Here is a 20,726-nt window from a genome sequence, read left to right as displayed (position 1 = left end):
TTGCTAGCATAGTAGCCATCATGGATAGAACTGTCCAGAAATTTTCTGTCCCAAAAGCTTCCTATTAATTACTGAAGGAAGCAGTACTTGATTGCTTTGCTACCACTCTGTATGAAAGAGAAGACATCTGTGGGGTGTGTGTAAATTGCAGAATTATTACAAAACAACAAATGGCCTAAGGGCTTTAATTTCCTGTATTATGGAAAATATATATATCATGGTATTGCTGCAAACCCACTTCCATTATCCATATAGTCTCCCTGAAGGGTGCATTCAAAGGGGTCTGTTATTCTTGATGCTCAGAACCCAGTGCTGCCTTGGCAATTGAATTCTAGGGTTAAAAACTGGTGCCTGAACACTTTATTCTCTCCTCCCCACTCCTGACCAAAATCTATCAGCATCTCAGTCTCTTGTCTCCATGAGGAAGGATTCCATAATTGTGAGGCAGACACTGGAAACCTCTTTCGTCATCTTGATGGTGTAAAAATGAGTGATCTATCTGGATTGATTCATCGCTACTGAAAAGAAGTTTGGGAATTTATACTTCTGTAACTAACTGACCATAATTCAGACTTCAGAAAATAAACTGAACTATAGAGCAGTGGCAATATCACTCTGGAATTTATATTGAAGGTATACACTCACAGCTCATAGTAGTTGCTTTTGGAAGGGAAAAAAATATTTGTAGCAAAATATGATTTTGAGCCAACACATTACAGGTAAAATTTGACTGTCACTCTCTTGTTTCTGAGCTCACTCACTGTCAAACTGTTATGAAAGTAAACATGATTTATGAATTTGGAATTATAGGGAGGACAGGAAGCAGGAAACTGCTACGAAAGGAATTTTGACAAGCAGTGCAGCTTTCATGCCTGAAGACAAAATGGCTGAGTGCTCTTCTGAGGAGTTGCAGATGCTTTCTTGAACAAAATATTTTTCAAAAATTTAATACTGGGACAACATGATTTTTTAATAGTTTGTCCTGGCTGTATTTGACACAGTATCTCTTTGGGGAACTATGGAATTGTCTTCAAAACCAGATGATCTCTTCTGAAAGTGCCACATCTGTTCTAGCCTTTAGAAGAAAAATATAGGAGAAATTAGGAACATTATAGACAGTGGGAAATTGAGAAATATAATATACTGTTGTCTAAGAGATTGGAGTCACATTATATACACACATGGTCTTACAGACACTTACTGTATCACCTTTTTTAAAAGCCTCTTTAAAAGTATTAGTGTGTTTACCTATTAGCTGTAGAAGTTAAGGCAACTTACACCTTACCTAAAGCACAAAAAGTTCTATATGTAGGAAAGACTACCAGTTCCTACAAGCTATGTAGCACTAGGCCTTGAATAAAATTATATAAAATGTGAGCTTCACAGTAAGATGCGAATAGGACAATTTCACTCCAAGAATGTAATTCCTTTAAAGATCTGTGCATGAGTAATCAGATTTGGAAATTAAACCCATACTTAGCTTGCATGACCAATCACATAACAGAAAGAAACCGATTTGCGAAATGCAAGAAACACCTAGAGTAAGACAAATCTCAAGTGCACTCCTAATGTTATGCTAACTGTATTGTCTGGTTTGACACCATGTTGTTTAGGGTCAGACTGGGGTTCTGGTGCAAAGGGATGTGTAACAGCTCTTATAAAAGAGAAAACCTAATAAAACCTACACACCTGGGGAGGCATCTGTTCTCATTGCTACAACACTACTTATTTACACAGTCCCCAAATTGTCAGGCACACCTCTAGCACATTTACCCTAAACTCAGCCACTTATGTTTTAGTTGTGTTTAAGACTAGGTGTTAGCCCAAGAACAACCATTCCCAAACCTTTCTCAACCAATGCCTATTTGTCTCAGCTGGTATTTATATTTTATTTGTTTGCTGAATGAAAACAATCTTTTTAGCGAAAACTCTGGCTTCTTCTGTGTAGTCTGCATAGACATGGGTGTTAAATATTCTCTTTTTTGACAGCTAAATATCCTTAAAGTTACATTTTAAGATACATAATGAGAATTTTTATTCAGGAACAAACAAATGGGGGTTATTTGGGATGTACAGTTAAACAAGGAAAAGGGACAGGAAATCTATCAGATATTTAAACAGAAGGGGAAACTATTGCAATATATATCCTTCACAGTATTCACACAAAATTCCTAACTGCCATTTCACATAACATGCTTCACACTCCAAACACACTAACCAATCTCTCTGCACTCAACAATCCATCATCTATCCGTGGTCATGCTAGGATACACCCTATATACGCTTACTGATTGTGCATCCACAACTATACAACATGTTATTGAAGAAGAAGAAAAAGAAGACATACTCTGCCAATATTTAACAGATACTTAGGATTCTGGTTAAAACTTGTATCTTTTACATAATACCAATCAATGTTTTTATAATTTTGACTGACTGTGCCTAGCATTTTTAACAACAATAGCAGCAGCATGCCGTCAAGTAAATTCTGATTTATGATGATGCTTTTCAGGGTTTTCTAGTTATAGAGAGTTCAGAATTGGTTTACCATTCCCAAAAGCTTAGCACTATGGCAAGCCACAAAAAAGGGGAGATTAAAGGAAGAGACAAAATGGCATTTTTTACAGTTGCTTTTTGGTATTTGCCCTTTAAGATAATCAGCTGAGCATTGAGAAAGCTTCTCTCTCTCTCTCTCTTCTCAAAGGGTTTTAGAGTAGTGGCCTAAGGATCCTGCTTGACTTCAAAAGGGGGCAGTGTTTTGCATTATAGTGCATTCCCAAACCACAGAAAAGGTGGTGAGAGAACTTCAAGAGAATCTCTTCCAGCCACAGTTGTCTCCCTCCTTCCTTTCAGCATACGTTTGAGCTCCTGTGATGCAAATATCAGTAAATCCCATGCTTGGTACAAGGAGAAGCAAATGGCCCCATCTAGAGCAGGCCTTAATTCCAAACTAGACATTAATTTTTATTTTTTTGTTTGAAATGCCACCTTTCACTGAGTCAAAGGTGAAGCAATGAGATAACTAACCAAAAAATATATTCTTACCGTCTACAAAAAGACCAGGCCATTCTGGTAGGAGCTGTCATATGATGAAGTAGAAATCCAGTTGCTGAGCGTAACAATCTACATCTTTTTTGTATGTTCAAGACAGCTGAAACAACAAAGTTCAATGGAAGAAGCATAGGTATTAAATGAATTGAGTATTTTAGATGTATAATTGTGCTAATTAATAAATGGATAGAAAATCAAAGTCTTCCTCAAACAAGGAGAATAAGAATGTACAAAAGGAGCAACTTTAAATTGCCCATCAAGTGAAGGAAATGATAATATGTTTTCTTTTTCTCATAACACAAGAAAGTGTGGTCATCCAGTGACTCTACTAAGCATTGAGTCTGGGACAAGTTAAGGGAATTACTTGAGAGTAAATAGACAAGGATTTGCTGGCTGTTTCCCCCTTTGTTATTCTTCTCCTACTTCTTTCCTAATGTGGAAGACAACCTTCTGAAGAGAAGACCCTCCACTATCCATCAAGGCTTCTTATAGGATTTAGAATCCTGGAAATACAGTGGACCCTCGACTTACAGACGACTCAACTTACAGACTTTTCGAGTTACAGACTTCTCTGGGCGCAAAATTTAGATTCGACTTGCAGCCGGAGAATCGACTTACAGACCAGAAAAAAGCCAAAATGGAACAAAAATAGAATAAAAACTGCCAGTTATGGGATTAATCGGTTTTCAATGCATTGTAGGTCAATGGAGATTCGACCTACAGACTTTTCGACTTGCAGCCACCGTTCCAATACGGATTAATTCCGTAAGTAGAGGGTCCACTGTACAGGGCTCCCAATCACATGGCCACTTTCTACAAATAGAGGAGTCTTCGCTCTTCAGAAAGTCACCCTCCACTCATGGAAAATGATAGGAACAGTAGCGGGGGCAGGAGTAATACCTATCTTTTCCTCATATTTATTCAGTATTGCAATGGGATAGCTGAACAGGATTATAGTGTATAGTTAAACAATGAAATGGAATCAATAAACTGCAGTATACCTCTAAATACCAGCTGCTAGGGGACACAAGAGGGAGGATGTGATTGTGCTCATGTCCTGCTTGTGAGCTTCTTTCTCATAAGCATCTGACTGACCACTGTGAGAAACAGGGTGCTGGATCAGACAATCCTTTGGTTTAAATCTAGCAGGGCTCCTCTTATGTTATTAGTATACATTTCCCACAGACACAGATAACAAGCATAGTTTCCTATAAACAGGCCTCTAGAAAATCACTCTGATTCCTAAGAGTTCCAAAGGATTTAATCTTGGAATTCAAAATGCTTGGTACTGCCTTCTAGTCCTATTATCTCTTGCAACAAAAACAAAATAAGACAAAATAGTCTGCCACTTTGAAAAAACACACACAATTATTTTGGCAGAACTATTTGTGCCCATTTTATCAGATGTATGAAATATAATTCCTTCCAATCCTGCTGTAATTTCCATCTCTGGTCGCTCCAGAATAAAACCAATCAAGTACTACAAATCAAACCCTGTTAAAATGCTTAGGAGACACTAATGAATGAGGCAAACTATTTGGCATGTGTGGGATTACAAAAATTAAGCAGAGGCACATTCCAGGAAGAGAACCTTATCATGCACTGAAGTCAGCTCTTGGATCCAACCTGCTCGCTCATGACTGCATTTCTAGAAATGCGTTTATTCCACCCAAAACACTTTTTCCCACAAAAGTCCCTGGACCACCATAGAGGAAAACAGAATTCTTGAGATCTCTACCTTTTTGACAATACACGGGCAGCTGCTGCAGTAATCTGTTGCCTACTCTATGCAGTGTTCCATTCAAAAAAGCAGGTCGCTTTGAGGAGTCTTTAGAAGCTGCCCTGTTAGAACTGTTGATGACTTCCATCCTTGGCTCTTGGCATGAAACTTCTTCATTGGCATGGAACAAATCTTTTTTACTGAACACCCCAACAAACTCAAATGTCACTGTGTTGGCAAGGTGGCCATTTTCAAAAATATCTGTTAATTCAAAATAAAGCAAATGCACAAATATTGGCATAAAAGAGCTTTTTTAAGAATGGGGGAGGGATTGAGGGGGTTAAGCAGGGTTTATATATAAGACTATGTTTGTTCCATCAGTAAAGTAATATATATCAAATGAAAGCAATGGATGAAATGCAACATTACGCAAGTAAAGGTACTTTGTTTCTGAAAACAGCAAGATCTACCCACCATAAATTTATGTTCTTTTCCAACATAGGCAAACCATTGCTCCAACCATTTAAAGATTTAGCAGTGCTCTGCTCTGCTGACTCATAGGTTAAAGGAAGAGCTGGACAGAGAAGCCTGGGAGATAGGTTGTACATAAGAAGACAAAGCATAGGATGCACTGAGCTTATTCTGAACCTGGAAATGTGTTCTTCATTCTAGCTTTTTTGAACTGACTCCTTTTACTTCCAATTCCACACTTAACCCTCATTTCAGTGGCCCTGCTTAGGGACTTGCTTGAACCCAGAACAAACAAGAGGTTTTACTAAAACCTCTGTAAAGTGTATAAAAGCCACTTCAGAAACACATAATTCCAGTTAATGTGAACATAGCTCCTCAAAATGGGTTTAAAAGGTAAAACAGTCAATGATAAATATAGATTTCTTTGAGGAGTTAAAAAAATCATTCATCTCATTCATACCTTGATCTTCCTGCAGCCCCTGAATCATTCAGGGCAGAAACTAGAATTGGTTTGAGCAGATGGGTTAATACTTTTAAAATTTCAGTAGGATTGTAGACCGGAGAATATTAAGAACAGCCTTGGGACTGAGGGTTATGAAATTTAATATTCTTCTTGTACTATTGAGTAAAACTAGCCTTTCTAGAGAAAAACCATAGTGATTACTATGTAACATAGTAAAAACATAATTTTTAAACTCATTTATTAGAAGAAAGCTTGTTTGTTTGTTCAAGTTAGATAGCTCCATAGTGCCACGTATTTTCATGCTGCAATGTACAAGTAATGGCCTTTTTGGCTCAAAATGAAGTGTTAGTGGAATGGAGCTCACTCACAGGGCTTCTTTAGCAGAAGTCAAGGAGTTCTAACAAGGGACATCAGGAGAAAATAAATATGGCTTCCTAAGACACCTTCTCCAAGTCACTAGAAAGCTTCACGATTCCTTTGTGTGAAAAAATGTGTGGTGTAAAGAATAAAAACTTATTTCTTTTACGCATCAGGTTAACACTTACTGTTTCTGTGTAAGAAGAAAAGCGCATCCCGATATCCTTGTGAGTAAAATTCATTCAAAACCTGCAGAAAGATATCACAAAACAAATGACACCAAGTAGCTTTACTAAAATGGAAATAATGGATCTTGGGAAGAATTTGGAAGGACTGAAAAGAATTGCATTTAGTACTAAGGGCACAATTTGGCTTCTTAATAATGTCAGCTTTTGTTTACTAAAAACAAGATAAGTATTTAGGTCTTATGCCTGTAAAAACATGTTTAGCATATCTGGGTGAGCAATGTCTGTAAAATTCTGACAAAGATTTAATAAGATTTCTCCCAGTTGGCAGGTAGGTTTTAGTTATACTGCAAAGTTAAGTTGCCCTCACACAACTGAATTTTTAAATTTTAATTTTCTATTGCTTTATCCCAGCAGGCTATATTTTGATGGTAGAGCACATGCTTTATATGGGAAAAGGTTCTGTTATTCACATTTGCAAGACATCTGCCTATTGAGAGAAGAGTCAGCCTGCGTAACCCTGGGCAAGCTAAAGAGTCCCAGGGTGGCCCCAAAAGAAGGAAATGGTAACTTCTGAGTACATTGTACCTAGAAAATCTTGACAAAGAACACCATAATTTAGAATTGACTTGATGGTACATAATTACAAGATAACACTGGGTTAGATGAAACAGTGGTGCCTGATTCAGCACAAGAGAGCTTTTTATGTTCCTACAAGGTTGAACATGATCTTTCAGGAAACCATTTCCTTTATATTCAAAGCAGCCATGTGTGGCTGCTAGTTACTGAAAAAGAAAGACAAGATGGGTACTTCTCAATCAAACCTTTATTGTAGAGTAGCCCTGCCTTGAATATGGAATGTTATGAGACGTCCCTAAAATGATGCTTCCTTTTGAAACTTTCCTGTAGGCTATTGCTTCGGCTATCTTTTTGTCTTTCCACAGAAAATGCATTGTAGAGGGAAAGAAGGAATAGAAACACAATGCTTTTTTTACTCATAGTGGAAGGTGCTATCTAGAGATGGGGGCATACGAATATGAATATCTCCCCACAGATGCAGATAATGTTACTGCTGCGAGCTCCATGGTCCCTTCCTATCTCTCCGTTGCTGACAATGGATTAGCCAATCTTCGACCTGGCAGAGAGACTCATTATCCTGCCTTTTGCTAATCCATCACAGGCAACAGAGTGATAAGAATGGACTGCAGAGCTCACGGGGGTGGCAGAATCGTGAGTGGTCGGTCTGGCCCCAGGAGGCTGGACTGCACTGTGGGAAGATATTTGTATACAAATACAAATACCCCCATCTCTAGTGCCATCCATCTAGAAGTCCTAAAGGCACAAACAGAAGTTACAAGAGGTCTGTCATTACAGCTGAAAGCATGTTAGTGTTGCAGAGATGTGACTAAGGAGGAGGGTTCACACTCTTCTAGGCCTCTAAGTTTCAGAACCTGGAGTCAAAGGTTCTGCCACACCACTTCAGTTATATGCCTGTCTTCCAGTCACAAAAGCAACTAAGGTGAAAATACAGGCACAGGTGCAAAATGCTTTCTAACTGTGAACATTAGAAGCTCTGGCTGGAAATGCTAAAAATCACTCAGATTATAAAATTGACAACCATGGGGGAGACAAACTGAAAGCTTGTCTCTTGTTATCAATTCAACATTGTGATTGGATTAAATGGGGGGGGGGGAATGGAGCAGGATTTTTTTCCTGAGGATATCTAGACGACTTTTAAACAAAGGTGGGAAACCTTTTGGTTTTTAGGTATTGTTGGATTACATTTCCCATCTTCCCTCATCATCATTGGCCATGTTGTCTGGGGCATATGGAGAGTAAAATAACATCTGGTGGGCCATATTTTGTAAAAAGATTCAGAACACACACACACACACACACACACACAAGGAAAGGAAAGTATTGATAAAATGGTGAAACCAGCAAAGTACTATTGATGGAAGTTCATGGTCACAAGTACCTCATTCACTATTTTATCTTTCAGTCCCTGGCTGGCTTTCAAAAAGACCTTATGACCCAACAGACTACAGAATTCACTCCCAGCTGTAACCAATGCAGCTATCTACTGGATCTGAAGAAGCATGACCCCTTGTTAAGGAGATGTTATAACTGCTTATCTAACTGCTATGTACAAAAACCTTATGAAAGATACGTGCAAAATATGTGGTGTTTAACCAGTAGATCAGTCTGCAAATCTTAACATAAACTTTTCAGATTTTGCAAAATAAACATTTTGCTTCAATAAAGTTTCTTTTGATGCTCTGACATACTTACATATGTCTCTAAACTCTTGATTAATTCTATTTCCTTAATTTGAAACTGTAAATCAGGGATGTTGGTAAATCTTTAAGTCTGAGTCAGAGTCTTTTGTACCAAGTCCAAAGCCCAAGTCCCTATTAAAAGCAAACTTTTCCCCCTAGAAAAAAAGGGAGGGTGGGTTCCAAGTTGTGAGGCAAGTCTGAATCATTGGGGGAAAAACAAACTCCATTTGAGCCACCAGTGGGGCTTAAGTCTGGCTTGACAGCAAGTCCTGCAACTCGTCCCCATCCCTGCTATAAAGAGGGAGAAAAAGAGGGTGGGTGGTGAACCTGACTCTACTGATTAACCAGACCAGAGTTCTGAAAAGTTAACATTTGGGAATATAAGTTGGAAGAAAGTTGCAAGCTATTGAAACATCCATCAACCTACCTACTGGTCCAGACAGACCAAAGTTTAGGAAAGTTCCTTTTTTGATTCTGAGAATTATACTCTAAAAAAGGAAACTATTCCTTGCTTTGACACCCAGAGATGGGTGATAAGAATGTGATTAAAGCAACTTACCCTGTGGCTGGGTGGGAACAAGGCATAGCCAATCCTGCACAAGTTCTCTATGGAAATCTGAATGCTTCCGTGGACAATATGTAAGCTGTAGAAGATGGCTGGACAATCTCGAGGACAAATGTCAATTTCCCCTGTAAAAGGTGAGACTGTGATGGCTGTCTCCACGTCAGAGCAAGGCTGCAAGTTGGTGAAACCTCCATCAACATACCGCTGCAGAAAAGGGACATGAATATTTCAAGATGATCACAGATACTAAGGCTGCAACTACACTAACAAAAAATGTGGGAACACTATTGGATTGGGATGGTCTGATTCACTTTGTTGTTGTTGTTGTTGATCATGTAACCTAAAAGGAAATGTAAAACCACCATAATTGGTGGCTGGTTAACGCAAACAGACTTGGGGAAACCCAAATTCCTTGGTGTGACTTCAGAGTGAAAGAATACGCATTTCTCTCATTGTGCAGTCATTCCCTAAGTTAGGTGGAAATGAAACATAGATGAAGCAGAGTTAGTAACAGGGCAAGCATGTTACTATGTTTATCAATGCTGCTGCTGACATTTGATTCTGTTCTAGTGGGAAATTCATTAATTTTATTTTACAACTGGCTAGTCTTAGGACTCTCTAAAGGAAACCACAAGAGTTGGACTTTGCAAGAGCTGAGCAGGGCTGTTGAAGACAGGATATTCTGGAGATTGATCACTCCTATGGTAGCCATACATCAGAGCTGACTTGATGGCACATAACAATAACAACAAGTCTTGGGACTGTGATCTCTGATATCATGCGTTAGAGCTCTTTTTCTCTTTTACCATGGACCCCTTTTAAATATATTTTGTTGCCATGGACCACCAAGACTTAACTGAAGATTAAGTTAAGCAGGGGGTTGGACCTGATGGCCTTATAGGCCCCTTCCAACTTCACTACAGTGGTGCCTCGCTTAACAATTCCCCCGCTTTACAATGAAATTGCTTGACGATTAGGTTCTTGCGATCGCAAAACGGTGTTTTAAATGGTTTTTTTTCATTTAACGATGATCAGTTCCCTGCTTTGGGATTTTCGCTTTATGACGATCAAAAACAGCTGATCGTCAGGTTTCAAAATGGCCACCGGCTGATTAAAATGGCTCCCCGCTGTGTTTTTGGACGGATTCCTCACTTTACAGGCAGCAAAAATGGCCACCCCATGGAGGATCTTCGCTGGATGGTGAGTTTTCAGGCCATTGGAACACATTGAGGGGTTTTCAATGCATTACAATGGGCTTTTTAATTTCGCTTTACAACGTTTTCGCTCTACAGCGATTTCGCTGGAACGAATTAATGTCATTAAGTGAGGGACCACTGTATTCTATGATTCTATGACTTAAAATCCTAAAGTGCATCAAATATTTATTTAAATATAATCTTCCATCTTGATTTAATCCCATTTATTTCAATGCATTTCCCTCCCACTCCCACAAGTTTGATTTTGTAAGTTATTTGCCATCAAACAGTTATTTTCATAACCAGTTTTTACTTCTGTTTGTTTTTAATGGAGGCAGGAGATTAGAAAATCCAAGTTTTAAACAAACAAGCGAGGGAAATTAAGATGTTTTATGTTTCCTTTTCTTTCTTTCTTTCTTTCTTTCTTTCTTTCTTTCTTTCTTTCTTTCTTTCTTTCTTTCTTTCTTTCTTTCTTTCTTTCTTTCTTTCTTTCTTTCTTTCTTAACTGCAAAAGTTCATAAGATTTCTTCAAGCCTTTGCACACCCTCTGTGAGGATAATGTGGGCTCCTGAGGTTTTGCAGACCACAGGTTAAGAACCTATAGTCTATATGAAATAGAGAACTACGGCATATCAGAAGGCCATCTATTCTAGCCCACTAGTCTAACAAAGCAGGGCGTGGTTCTCAACCAGCACAGCTTCATAAAATTTGGACCTTTTACTATAACTTTATCTCTCTGTGACCCTATAATATTGGCCTTAAAAGGCAGAGCAGCCCAGATCATCTTGGTTATTTGTTTAAGTGAACTCACCACACCTCGGAAGGATGGAGGGATGAAGCCGGCATATATTGGGACAAAGCAGCTGCAGATCAGTGCCTGTGAGAAGAGATATTACTGAAAGGTCGATATATCATTCAGCGCAAACAATCAATATTATAATATTCTTTGTTTCATATATCAGTTTCCAAAAATTATCATTATAGACCTTTATTCAGAACACATTACCATAGTCTCTCGAGACTGAAGGATGCCTGCTATCTAGGATTATAGCAAAAATGACAAAATATTTGTATTAAAGTCTTACGTGTACTCTATAATGTACCTCTAAGTCAAAGTAATGTTTCCTCTTTCTGATGACGTGACCTACAGTCCATGAAACCAGATACTGTATTAAAAATTAGTCTTAAGGGATGCTACAGACATCTTAAGTGTTTTGATTGAAAGCAGTGTGGCCAAAAGAGCAATCTCAAGATAGGAAGGAAGAACAAAATGATAGATCCACCATTTCCAAAGCCCTATTGTTTATCCCAATCAAAGCGAGAGGTTCACTTTTCACTGTTTTTTTTACCAGATGAATTTTTAAAAAGAGTTCTGTCACTAACACTAGGGAGGGAAAAATTGTGTACAACATTTCATACTAGAGTAGCTGACCACCACTAAGAGGAACATCACTGTTAGAAGATTTAAGCCTGTGGAGTTTTTGTAGATGTAACTGGGGCTTCTAGGCCAGATATCATCTCTCCCATTGCACAAATGGTGCTCTTGTCATCCTCTATGAGCCACCACAATACAGCCTAAAAACACGAGATACCCTCCCTTGGGAGGCTACATTGGCCCTCTCCCTCTTGTCCTTCCAGGGACAGATGAAGAACATACTTTATTATTTTATGTATGTTTAAAACTGTTCTTTTAGTTTTTCATCTGTTTTCACTAGGTATTTTAATAGAAACATAAATTTAATTCATTTTAATGGAATATTTTTTGGTGTTTTATCTGTTTTTTTTTTTTTTTTTTAAGTAATTTGAGAGCCACCTTGGGTCTCATAATTGGGAGAAAGGTAGCATATGAATGAATGAATGAATGAATGAATGAATGAATGAATGAATGAATGAATAAATAAATAAATAAATAAATAAATAAATAACTGCTAAAACTGCACTTTAGGACAGCCTCAGTTGACTCATTTTTGCTCTAGTAAGAGTTTAGGCTTGACATGATTGAGCACCCACTTTTCTCACCTGAATCAGCTCCTCTTTGGAATTATACTCAGAAACCACCACATTCTGACCATCTATCAACCGGGTAAGAGAAACATACAGCCTTCCTGTTGCCATCCGGTGAGAATTCTCTGGCAGAATTTGGTACAATCGTCGCTGTAGAATCCGAAGCACACTAAAACCAGGGGCAAGAGGACCAAGGATAGTTCTCCTGGCATGTTTTGCAGCTCCATATAAACATTTTTTAAGATCATCTGGCAGAAGAAAACAGAAAACAAAAGCAAGCATTGATTAGGACATGGCAACAATTCTAACCATATTAGAATTACCAGCAATGAAATTATTGAGTTCAAATGCTTATAAAAATAACTATCTTATTTACAACAGAAAAGAAAGTACTGTGGGACAAAGTTCCTATGCTGCTACATGGAAGGAAGCCAAATGGATGGCTGGGATTTGGGGGGAGGGGAATCTATAATACAAAACAAACAAGCAGACAAATGACAGCTACACTAATGTATTGTGCACAGAACATTTTAGATATGCTTCTTTACACAGAGAAATCTGTCAGTTGCTTGTAAAATGTCCTAAATTGCTAGCTGGGACTACCTTATTTCTAGATCACTCAAATGCACCAGGAATGGTGTACAGGTGCTTGGGAGCAATGTACTGACATTTTTACTTTGGTACCAGCTGCAAGATTCTGGGAGTTGCAATCCACAAGTTAGAGTGGGGTGGTATAGTATATGAATAAAGAAGACATAGAAAGACACCCTTAATATTCTGGCTAGGAACTGAGAATCTTATCATACAATCACCTAAAAATGGTACCTGATTTCTATTTTCCAGACCCAAAATATTTGATAGGAGGGATAGTTTAACATTTGTTTCCAGCATGCTTCCCAGTGGACAGCTGTGCTATCAAAATCACTATGTAGCTATCCCACCTTTCCCTCTTTAATTGGTTTTTTTATGAAAAGAAAAAAAGGTTAAATCAGTGAAACCAGACAATTATAAGAAGATTCCTTTTAAAACTTGATGCATGTGGCAAAGTATCTGCACAATAAAAGCCTTACCTGGAAGAATCCTTCCATAATGGGGTAGTGCTAGGGTGATGCTCAGCATCCCAGAACATCCACATCCAACATAGTTAGCAATGCCTATGTGGTTCATTTTAAGTTATTTTTTAAGTTCTCCTCTTAGTCTCTCTCCTTGTAAAGATATATTTCCTTTCTTCAGCTGAGATCTTTTCCAGATCCTTATTTTTGTTCTGTTTGTATTCACTGCTGATGCAATTTCATATCCTGTGTCAATTTCCACCCAAAATACTCTTGTGTGTCTTTGTCTGTTTACATGCACATGTTGGGCTACAGTGAAAGTTTGTGTTCCAATTTGTTTTTTTTTCCTATCTGTCATGTCATACTAGCACTATCCCAGATTTCAATAAATAAAATAAAAATAATATATATATTAAAAATAACTCCACAGCAGCAGTGGCTATTGCCTGTGAGAGGGAGGCAGCACAAGGCAACAGACAGAATTTATACTGATAGAGGAGTTCACGTACCGTCTGTCGAAACAATTCTGAATACATTGATTTGATTTCTGAGTTAAAATAAGCAACTCTCTGGCAGTCAAGTACAATATCTCATTTCCAATTCAAAAACACATGATTCCGGGTTTTTAAAAAAATCTGTACTTCCATGTGTAGACAACTTGTTGAAAATTGATTTAAAACATGCTAAACTCAATTAAATTATGTTTTTTTCATAATGTTTTCCCCCCTAACCATACTCTAATTTTATTCCAAGAATTACAGGGAAATATATTGTTGCAGCTTGTTACTTTTTGTTATAATAATGCAGGAAAAAACAACCACAATTATTTCTTGTGGCACCTTAAAGAGTATTTGGCATAAGTTTTCATGTATGGCAATCAACTGTCACAGATACAACCAGTCGCCCAACGTTTATGCCAAATAAAAATTATTAGTCTTTAAGGTACCACAAGCCTCTTCATTGATTTTCTCTCCAAATGACATAATACAGCCAAACTAGCCCTATTACATTATTTAATAGCACCAACCCCTCTGTTTCACTTGCAGTACTAATTCAGGACCAGGGAAACACTTGAGGGGCAGAATTGAACACTTCACTGGTCATTTTCATCATTTGTTACATTACTTATTTTTATCATTAGTTTCTTTCCATCATTACATCCTGCCTTTCTTCCAATGAGCTCAATACAGCATGTGTCGCTCTACTCCTCACCCACTTCCGAGCAATAGTTTTGCCCTTTTTGTAGTATAACTGACATTTTAATTACTTTTATAGTTATATATGTGACCTCAAAAGAGGATAATTACTAACATAGTTCCTATGCTGGCTTTTGTTGCTTCATTGTGTTATCTTCCCGGTGCTGAGGCAATCTTGAAGTGAATGGGAGAAAAGTGTGTTTTGTTCTGCAAGTCAGTTACTTTAGAACATTCAAAGTGTTTTTTAAAAAGCAATTAAATGTTGCTATTCAAGTTACTTTCAAGAAACAGGTGATTATAATTGCAAGTAATTATTTTTCAAAAGTTACTTTACAACCTGTACTCCCCACTGTATCTTCACAATAATCTTATGCAGTATGTCAGGCCCAGAGGGGGCACAATCAGCTCTCCTGAATCTCAGTAATTTTTGTACCGGTAGCTGGAAAAAGTAATTTTCTAAGGGACATGTTACTTGGGAATCTTTTTGCTTCATAAATGGACAGCAATTATCCCAACTTCAGACCTATTCCTAACCAACAATCCTTTTCTAGATAAATAGTTGTAAATGTTTACCAAAACCATCAGTGCATCTCCAGACTCTGGAAAATATGCTTAATTTGTTAAGTACCACCCCACATTACAAGTCTTAAAGTAGAGGAGGGATAGCTGACATAACATTACAATTAAACTAGTCTTAAATTTATATGTCCAATAAACACTGTTGATAATAGTGAGATTCCATGGGAATGGAAGTCATGGAGTCAATCCAGTTTGCATATTTTATCGTCATACAGTCAGTGACCCCTAAGGCTTCTCTGGAACACAGAGGTAGGCAGACAAGTAGGCAGGCAGACGGATTAGATGAATCAAAAATATCACAGTGTCCTGGAGATACTGGGTCCTGGGAATTAGGTCTGTTTGAATACATATTAAGGGACACATTAGGTTCGAGTAAAGTCTTGATGTAAATAAACTTGAATTATGACAACAAGGCCAAAAATTTAGTTTGATCATCACAACTATAAACTAAAGAGACACTGAACTTCTTTTGGCCTGGAGCCCAGGTTAGCAAGAAGTACATGAACTCTTAAATCTAAACAGATGATACTAATGAGGAGGTCTAACTAGTACAGTATAATGAGATCGGGTTAAGTAAGCCCACCCAGGCTAAAATGAAGAGTTAGGACCTATCTAAGTACCTACCTACCTACCTTCCTTTTCTTTTTAATATTTTGAGGAAAAGGTGGAAGAATTGCACAATAGGTTTGGACTGGTTGTGCTACGACCTATCCATCTGGAAGCACAATTTACTGAGCTGTACTCTTATTGACCTGTAGTATTTCCCCCTTTCTTTGCTGTCATTACACAACGCGGTGCTATTTTTATACAGATATTTATTAATAAGCCCTTGAAGGAAAAGCTTACTCATTCTGCTCCCACTCAAACTCATGAAGGATTTAGCTGTTCATTTAAATAGGATCTTGAGGACAGGCTCTTTGACGGGGTACAAGCCGTCTACTGATCTAAGAGATTCCCAAACTCTGACAGCAATGAGTGTCCAGGGAATTAAAGGACTTATCTTTAAGATAATATGTCTAACCCTTAAGATTCCTCAGAGCAGTGGTGAGGCTGTAGATCTTGGGGTGACAATGCAATAATTGGAAGGGTTTTTGACACACACCCCAATTGTTTTACAACAATACTGAAATATATTTTACAAGTTAAATTAGGCCACAAAAAATGAGCAATATTAACCATAATCAAGAGTTTTCCTAGATAAATGTTTGATTGCCTGAACTTCACAAACAGAAACATGGGGAAAAAAGCTGCCTGGATATGCCCTCCTTGGATATTAATCACATGGAGGTAGATCTTGTCTTTATTGCATGAGGACAGACGGATACAAATGTACCTCCATAAACCTGTTCATTATATAAATTACACAATTGAACTGGGAGTCTTTTTTACTCAGGTCCAAATGTATGTTATAGATAATCCATCATTTGAGTTCAAATCATGTTAGTTTTTAAGAAACACAATTAAAGTAGTCTCTCTTTTTGCATCTAAGAAATCAGAATTACAAAAGAAGAACAAGATATACGTTCAAAGAAGAGTCTCAAGAAAGCAAGCTAATTTGTAAACCCTGGGAGGTGAGAAAAAGTCCTGCTATAACAACCACACATAGCCAATACATAAAGAATTCTTTCTTCTAGTGATGAGCCATCTCCGACCTACAATTGGGCTCCCAGGAGCAAAAAGATACTTTAAATTTGGGGTGGTCACCATTCTCAGGGTTGGAGACCAACTTCTCCACTCTGCTACCAGCAGGGTATGTCTTTCAATGCTGCCAAACTTTTACAGAAGCAAGCAGATACTTGGTTTTAAATGGAAATTGTGTTTCTTGGAGCTCAATTCTCCATTACAGTAAAGTGAACATAAATTTGGAATCACTGTTGTTTTGCTAGTGGTATTGTTTAATTCAACACCGACATGTGGTACAGCACTGTTTGTGCAAAATGGATGTGTGGTGGGGGAGGGAGAAGAGAGAAAGAGACAGATGGCCCATGTGTTTCTATCCTAATCTTAAAAATGAACAAATTTCTAAGTGCTGTGTCTTATCACTGAGGTACATTTGTATCACCGGTGTAATTTATGTTATTGATTTATATTATTTTTGTTAGTAATAAAGGTTTTATTTACATCTCACTCCTGATAATCATGCCCAGAGTTTCTAACAACTACATAACAACAAAATTAAAACCACAGATTATGAATACCTAAATCACAAATCTATAATCATGGATTATACACTACAACATCACAAATCACACATGTTTAATATTACAAATAGCTAAAAACACATATTCTTCTAAGTTGAGAGACACTTGGTCTGAATTACATGAAAGCACTCATAATCATATTCTCACTGCTATTTTATTCCTAAAATATGGAGGCATATGAATGTCCTTCAGCAAGAGCAAACACAACATAATTAATTTTAAAAACTGAGGCTGAGTTCAGTGAGCTTCCAACAATTCATTACATTGCTATTTGATGTGTATCAATTATAGTGGCTTCCATAGAGCTACACAGACATTAAAGTAGTTTTTAAAGCAGTTCTTTTAAATTAAACCTATTAGGATATCTATTTGTCTATGACATTAGTGGACACTCATTAGAATCAGATATCCTTGCATATTTGTAATTTACAATTAAAGGTTTTTTATCAAGATGGGTCCTCCTTGCAACAAACACTCCTAACCATCTGTGAAATTTCACAGTAAATTGTTTTCTTATACATGTAAGGACATCCATAATAATCCAAATCAATATGCCACTTACCAAGACTGAGTCCACACACCACAGCTGCTGCTATGACAGATCCAGATGATGCTCCATACACCTTTGGTGCAGATCTCAAGATTTCAGGAGCTTGTTCCAATAAGCCCTGGATCACACCTATTTCATAGATGGCAAGAAAACCACCACCTGAAAAAGAAAGAGAAAATGGAGCACCAGACATCCTTAAATCTGTTTCAGTCATCCTCAGTAGAACAATCGCAGAGTTGTCAATCTCTTCATAGATAAGGCTTCCATATTATTTAAATGCCAACAATACAATTCAGACAGAAAGAACTGCAGATCAAAAGGCCACTGTTGCTTGTAGAAATTCACTTATTTTGCTTCTTTTATTCTGGGTCCAGAGCTATGTCCTGACTACTTCTCTGGCTAAAAATAAAGCTCTTCACCCATTGAAGTAGCTTTAGAGCAATAAGGCCACGCCTATCTTTTTCTTTTTTGGCTCGGAATAAGGCTCCAGTATTTTTGACATACTGATGGAAGAATGAGTCTTGTATCATGTATTCAAAGTTTGGTTGGAATTTCCACCTTCTTTGCAACGTTTTCAATACTGCATTTTCTTTCCAGGTCTTCCTCAGGAGTGTTTTTCTAAATTGGATCTTCTCACAATCTCTTCTTAGAAACAGCTCAGCACTGAACGAGCAGAGAGATTTGTACAACCAACTCAGAAGCAGAAGCTGTTGTCCGGTGGATTATGCAGTAGGCAACAGGGCTGTGTTACATTTGAAAACCTGATGAATTAACTCTCCACTGGCACCAGGCAAGGGAAAAATTCCAGATGCTAACTCCTTTTATCATCAGTTAACCAGTTCTCACTCAAACACAAAGCAATTTTCAGGATTGTTTTTTGACAGGTGTGAGTGGTAGTGAGCACAAGAGGGTATCCTGTTGACCATCTTGACTGCTACTATTGGTATTGTCAACATTCAGGGTGGCCTTTGCTATGTAAAGCCTGGAATCCTTTTTCGTGCTGGCAACACTGGCATGATAGTATGCAGCAACACTGTGCCATTTCTTGGTGTTTTGAATCATAGGTACAGGAATACAATATCTAACATTCATAAAACAGGGTTTTTAAAGAGTTGAATCAACATGTAAAAAGGCTTCCCCATCATTAGATCTGATCAACAAGTTCATTTTTAACTTTCACTCAAACCTCTACAAGGAACAAGACTTTTGCTTCCTGACACGCTAAGGTTGCCATGTGTCCTACTCTACAGAGGAGAGTCCTCTTGCTGAAAGGGAATTAGAGGTATCCTCTGTCTGAACAGGGCTGCCCAGGGAAAGTCAAGTAGCCCGAGGTTTGCCCGCAGTTAGCAGGCACCAGACTGAGGCGGCACATGGATCACCTAGATATAAACCCAGCATAATGCTAGACAAGTGAAAATTCTTGCTGGAACAGTTATGTTGGATCACATTGGGTGAGAGGTGCACAAGGTTGTACAACAGCTTGCATAACCAGAATGATCTTGGCTATTACTCTTGCCCTAACTCTGATAATTTGCAGCTCCGATTTGAATAGCTTTCCTGTTGCACTACACTGCATTGTGTTGTACTATATTTATATCTGAATTATACTTATTATTTCTAAATGTCCATCTTTGAGTTTAATTGGCATATACCAATTTTACTCAAATAATTCCCCCTTTTTGGCACTGTATACATGTCCACTGGGAATGTATGAGTCGAAAACTAGGCTTGCTTTCATTTTGGGTTCTTTTGGGAGGGGGCTCTACTTTTGGTTTTGGGCCTTTTCAGGTACCAGGTCTTTTGGCATACCCGAAAGGGCCCAATCTTTTGTGTACTTTCATTTCCCTTATCATCATTTAAGTTGCTGGTCCTGGATTGAGTTAAGGTAGAGCTTAACCCTCAAAAGTATTCCCCAAAAAAACAGGGTCAAAGCAACAGACAATCATCTGCTCCAAATGCAGGCAGCACGACAACAGTTTCTGTGAAACAAAAATCATAATCATATTTATGCAGAAGGGACTTTGCATCCCATCCTATTCTAGTCAACATCCTCAGCAGAAACAGCAAAAGAGAAAGAGAAGCATCATTGGATTTATAATCACTACTCACCAGATAGGACAGCTTCATTATCTACTTTCAGAATCCCAAATCTATTTATTTATTTATTTATTTATTTATTTATTTATTTATTTATTTATTTATTTATTTATTTATTTATTTATTTATTTATTTATTTATTTATTTATTATGCAGCCCACTCTACCCAAAGGTCTCTGAGCAGCTTACAATTAAAATTCAATACAATAAAATATAAAATGATTAAAATACAATTAAAATATGATTAAAATACAATTAAAATTGCCATCATCAAGACCCACAGTTGCACTTCAGAGGGTTTTAACATAAAGCTACAAAAGACTCTGAAAACAAATGAAGCTGCTGTTTGCATGTTTCTCTCCCATTTAGTAGCCTAATCTGTACATTACCCAAAAGTCTCATCCTAAATGACCACACTCTTTATGCACTGTCAGCTTCAGAATGCATGTCTAATTTCAGTTGCTTTTTAAACCATTCTCATTCAATTTGTCTTTGTAAATGTTGTTTACCAACTTGATGAAAGTTAACTCACAATTATTTCTACACTTAATTATAACTGATAAACTAGAGCATGAAATCCTAGCATGTGAGCCTTGCCAGTCCCAGCCAGCTCGGCTGTGTTTTCTTCATCATGCATTCCATGAACTCCTGACATGAGGGTTGCAACAAAACAGGGTTTATTATACATGTGAGGGATTAACATACCATATAATAACTTAACTTCCTTCTGCCAGTACCTTTCATTGGGGTAGTCTCACTA

The 20,726-nt window shown here is 37.7% G+C and overlaps 1 protein-coding gene across 1 annotated transcript; it reads right to left on the bottom strand.

Annotated features, from left to right (window-relative positions):
* Positions 1-602: 602 nt before the first annotated feature.
* PNPLA1 (patatin like domain 1, omega-hydroxyceramide transacylase) lies at positions 603-19,895 on the bottom strand. The gene is made up of 8 exons (XM_020805304.3): positions 17,882-19,895; positions 12,307-12,539; positions 11,099-11,164; positions 9,086-9,295; positions 6,251-6,311; positions 4,790-5,032; positions 3,046-3,151; positions 603-1,075 (listed from the first exon to the last, which is right to left on the bottom strand). The coding sequence occupies exons 1-8, from the start codon at positions 18,081-18,083 to the stop codon at positions 970-972; spliced, it is 1,227 nt and encodes a 408-aa protein (XP_020660963.3). The 5' UTR covers positions 18,084-19,895; the 3' UTR covers positions 603-969.
* Positions 19,896-20,726: the final 831 nt, after the last annotated feature.

Source organism: Pogona vitticeps, chromosome 4, assembly GCF_051106095.1.
Source record: "Pogona vitticeps strain Pit_001003342236 chromosome 4, PviZW2.1, whole genome shotgun sequence".
Lineage (NCBI taxonomy): Eukaryota > Metazoa > Chordata > Lepidosauria > Squamata > Agamidae > Pogona > Pogona vitticeps.
This window is presented reverse-complemented; position numbering and strand designations above follow the sequence as displayed.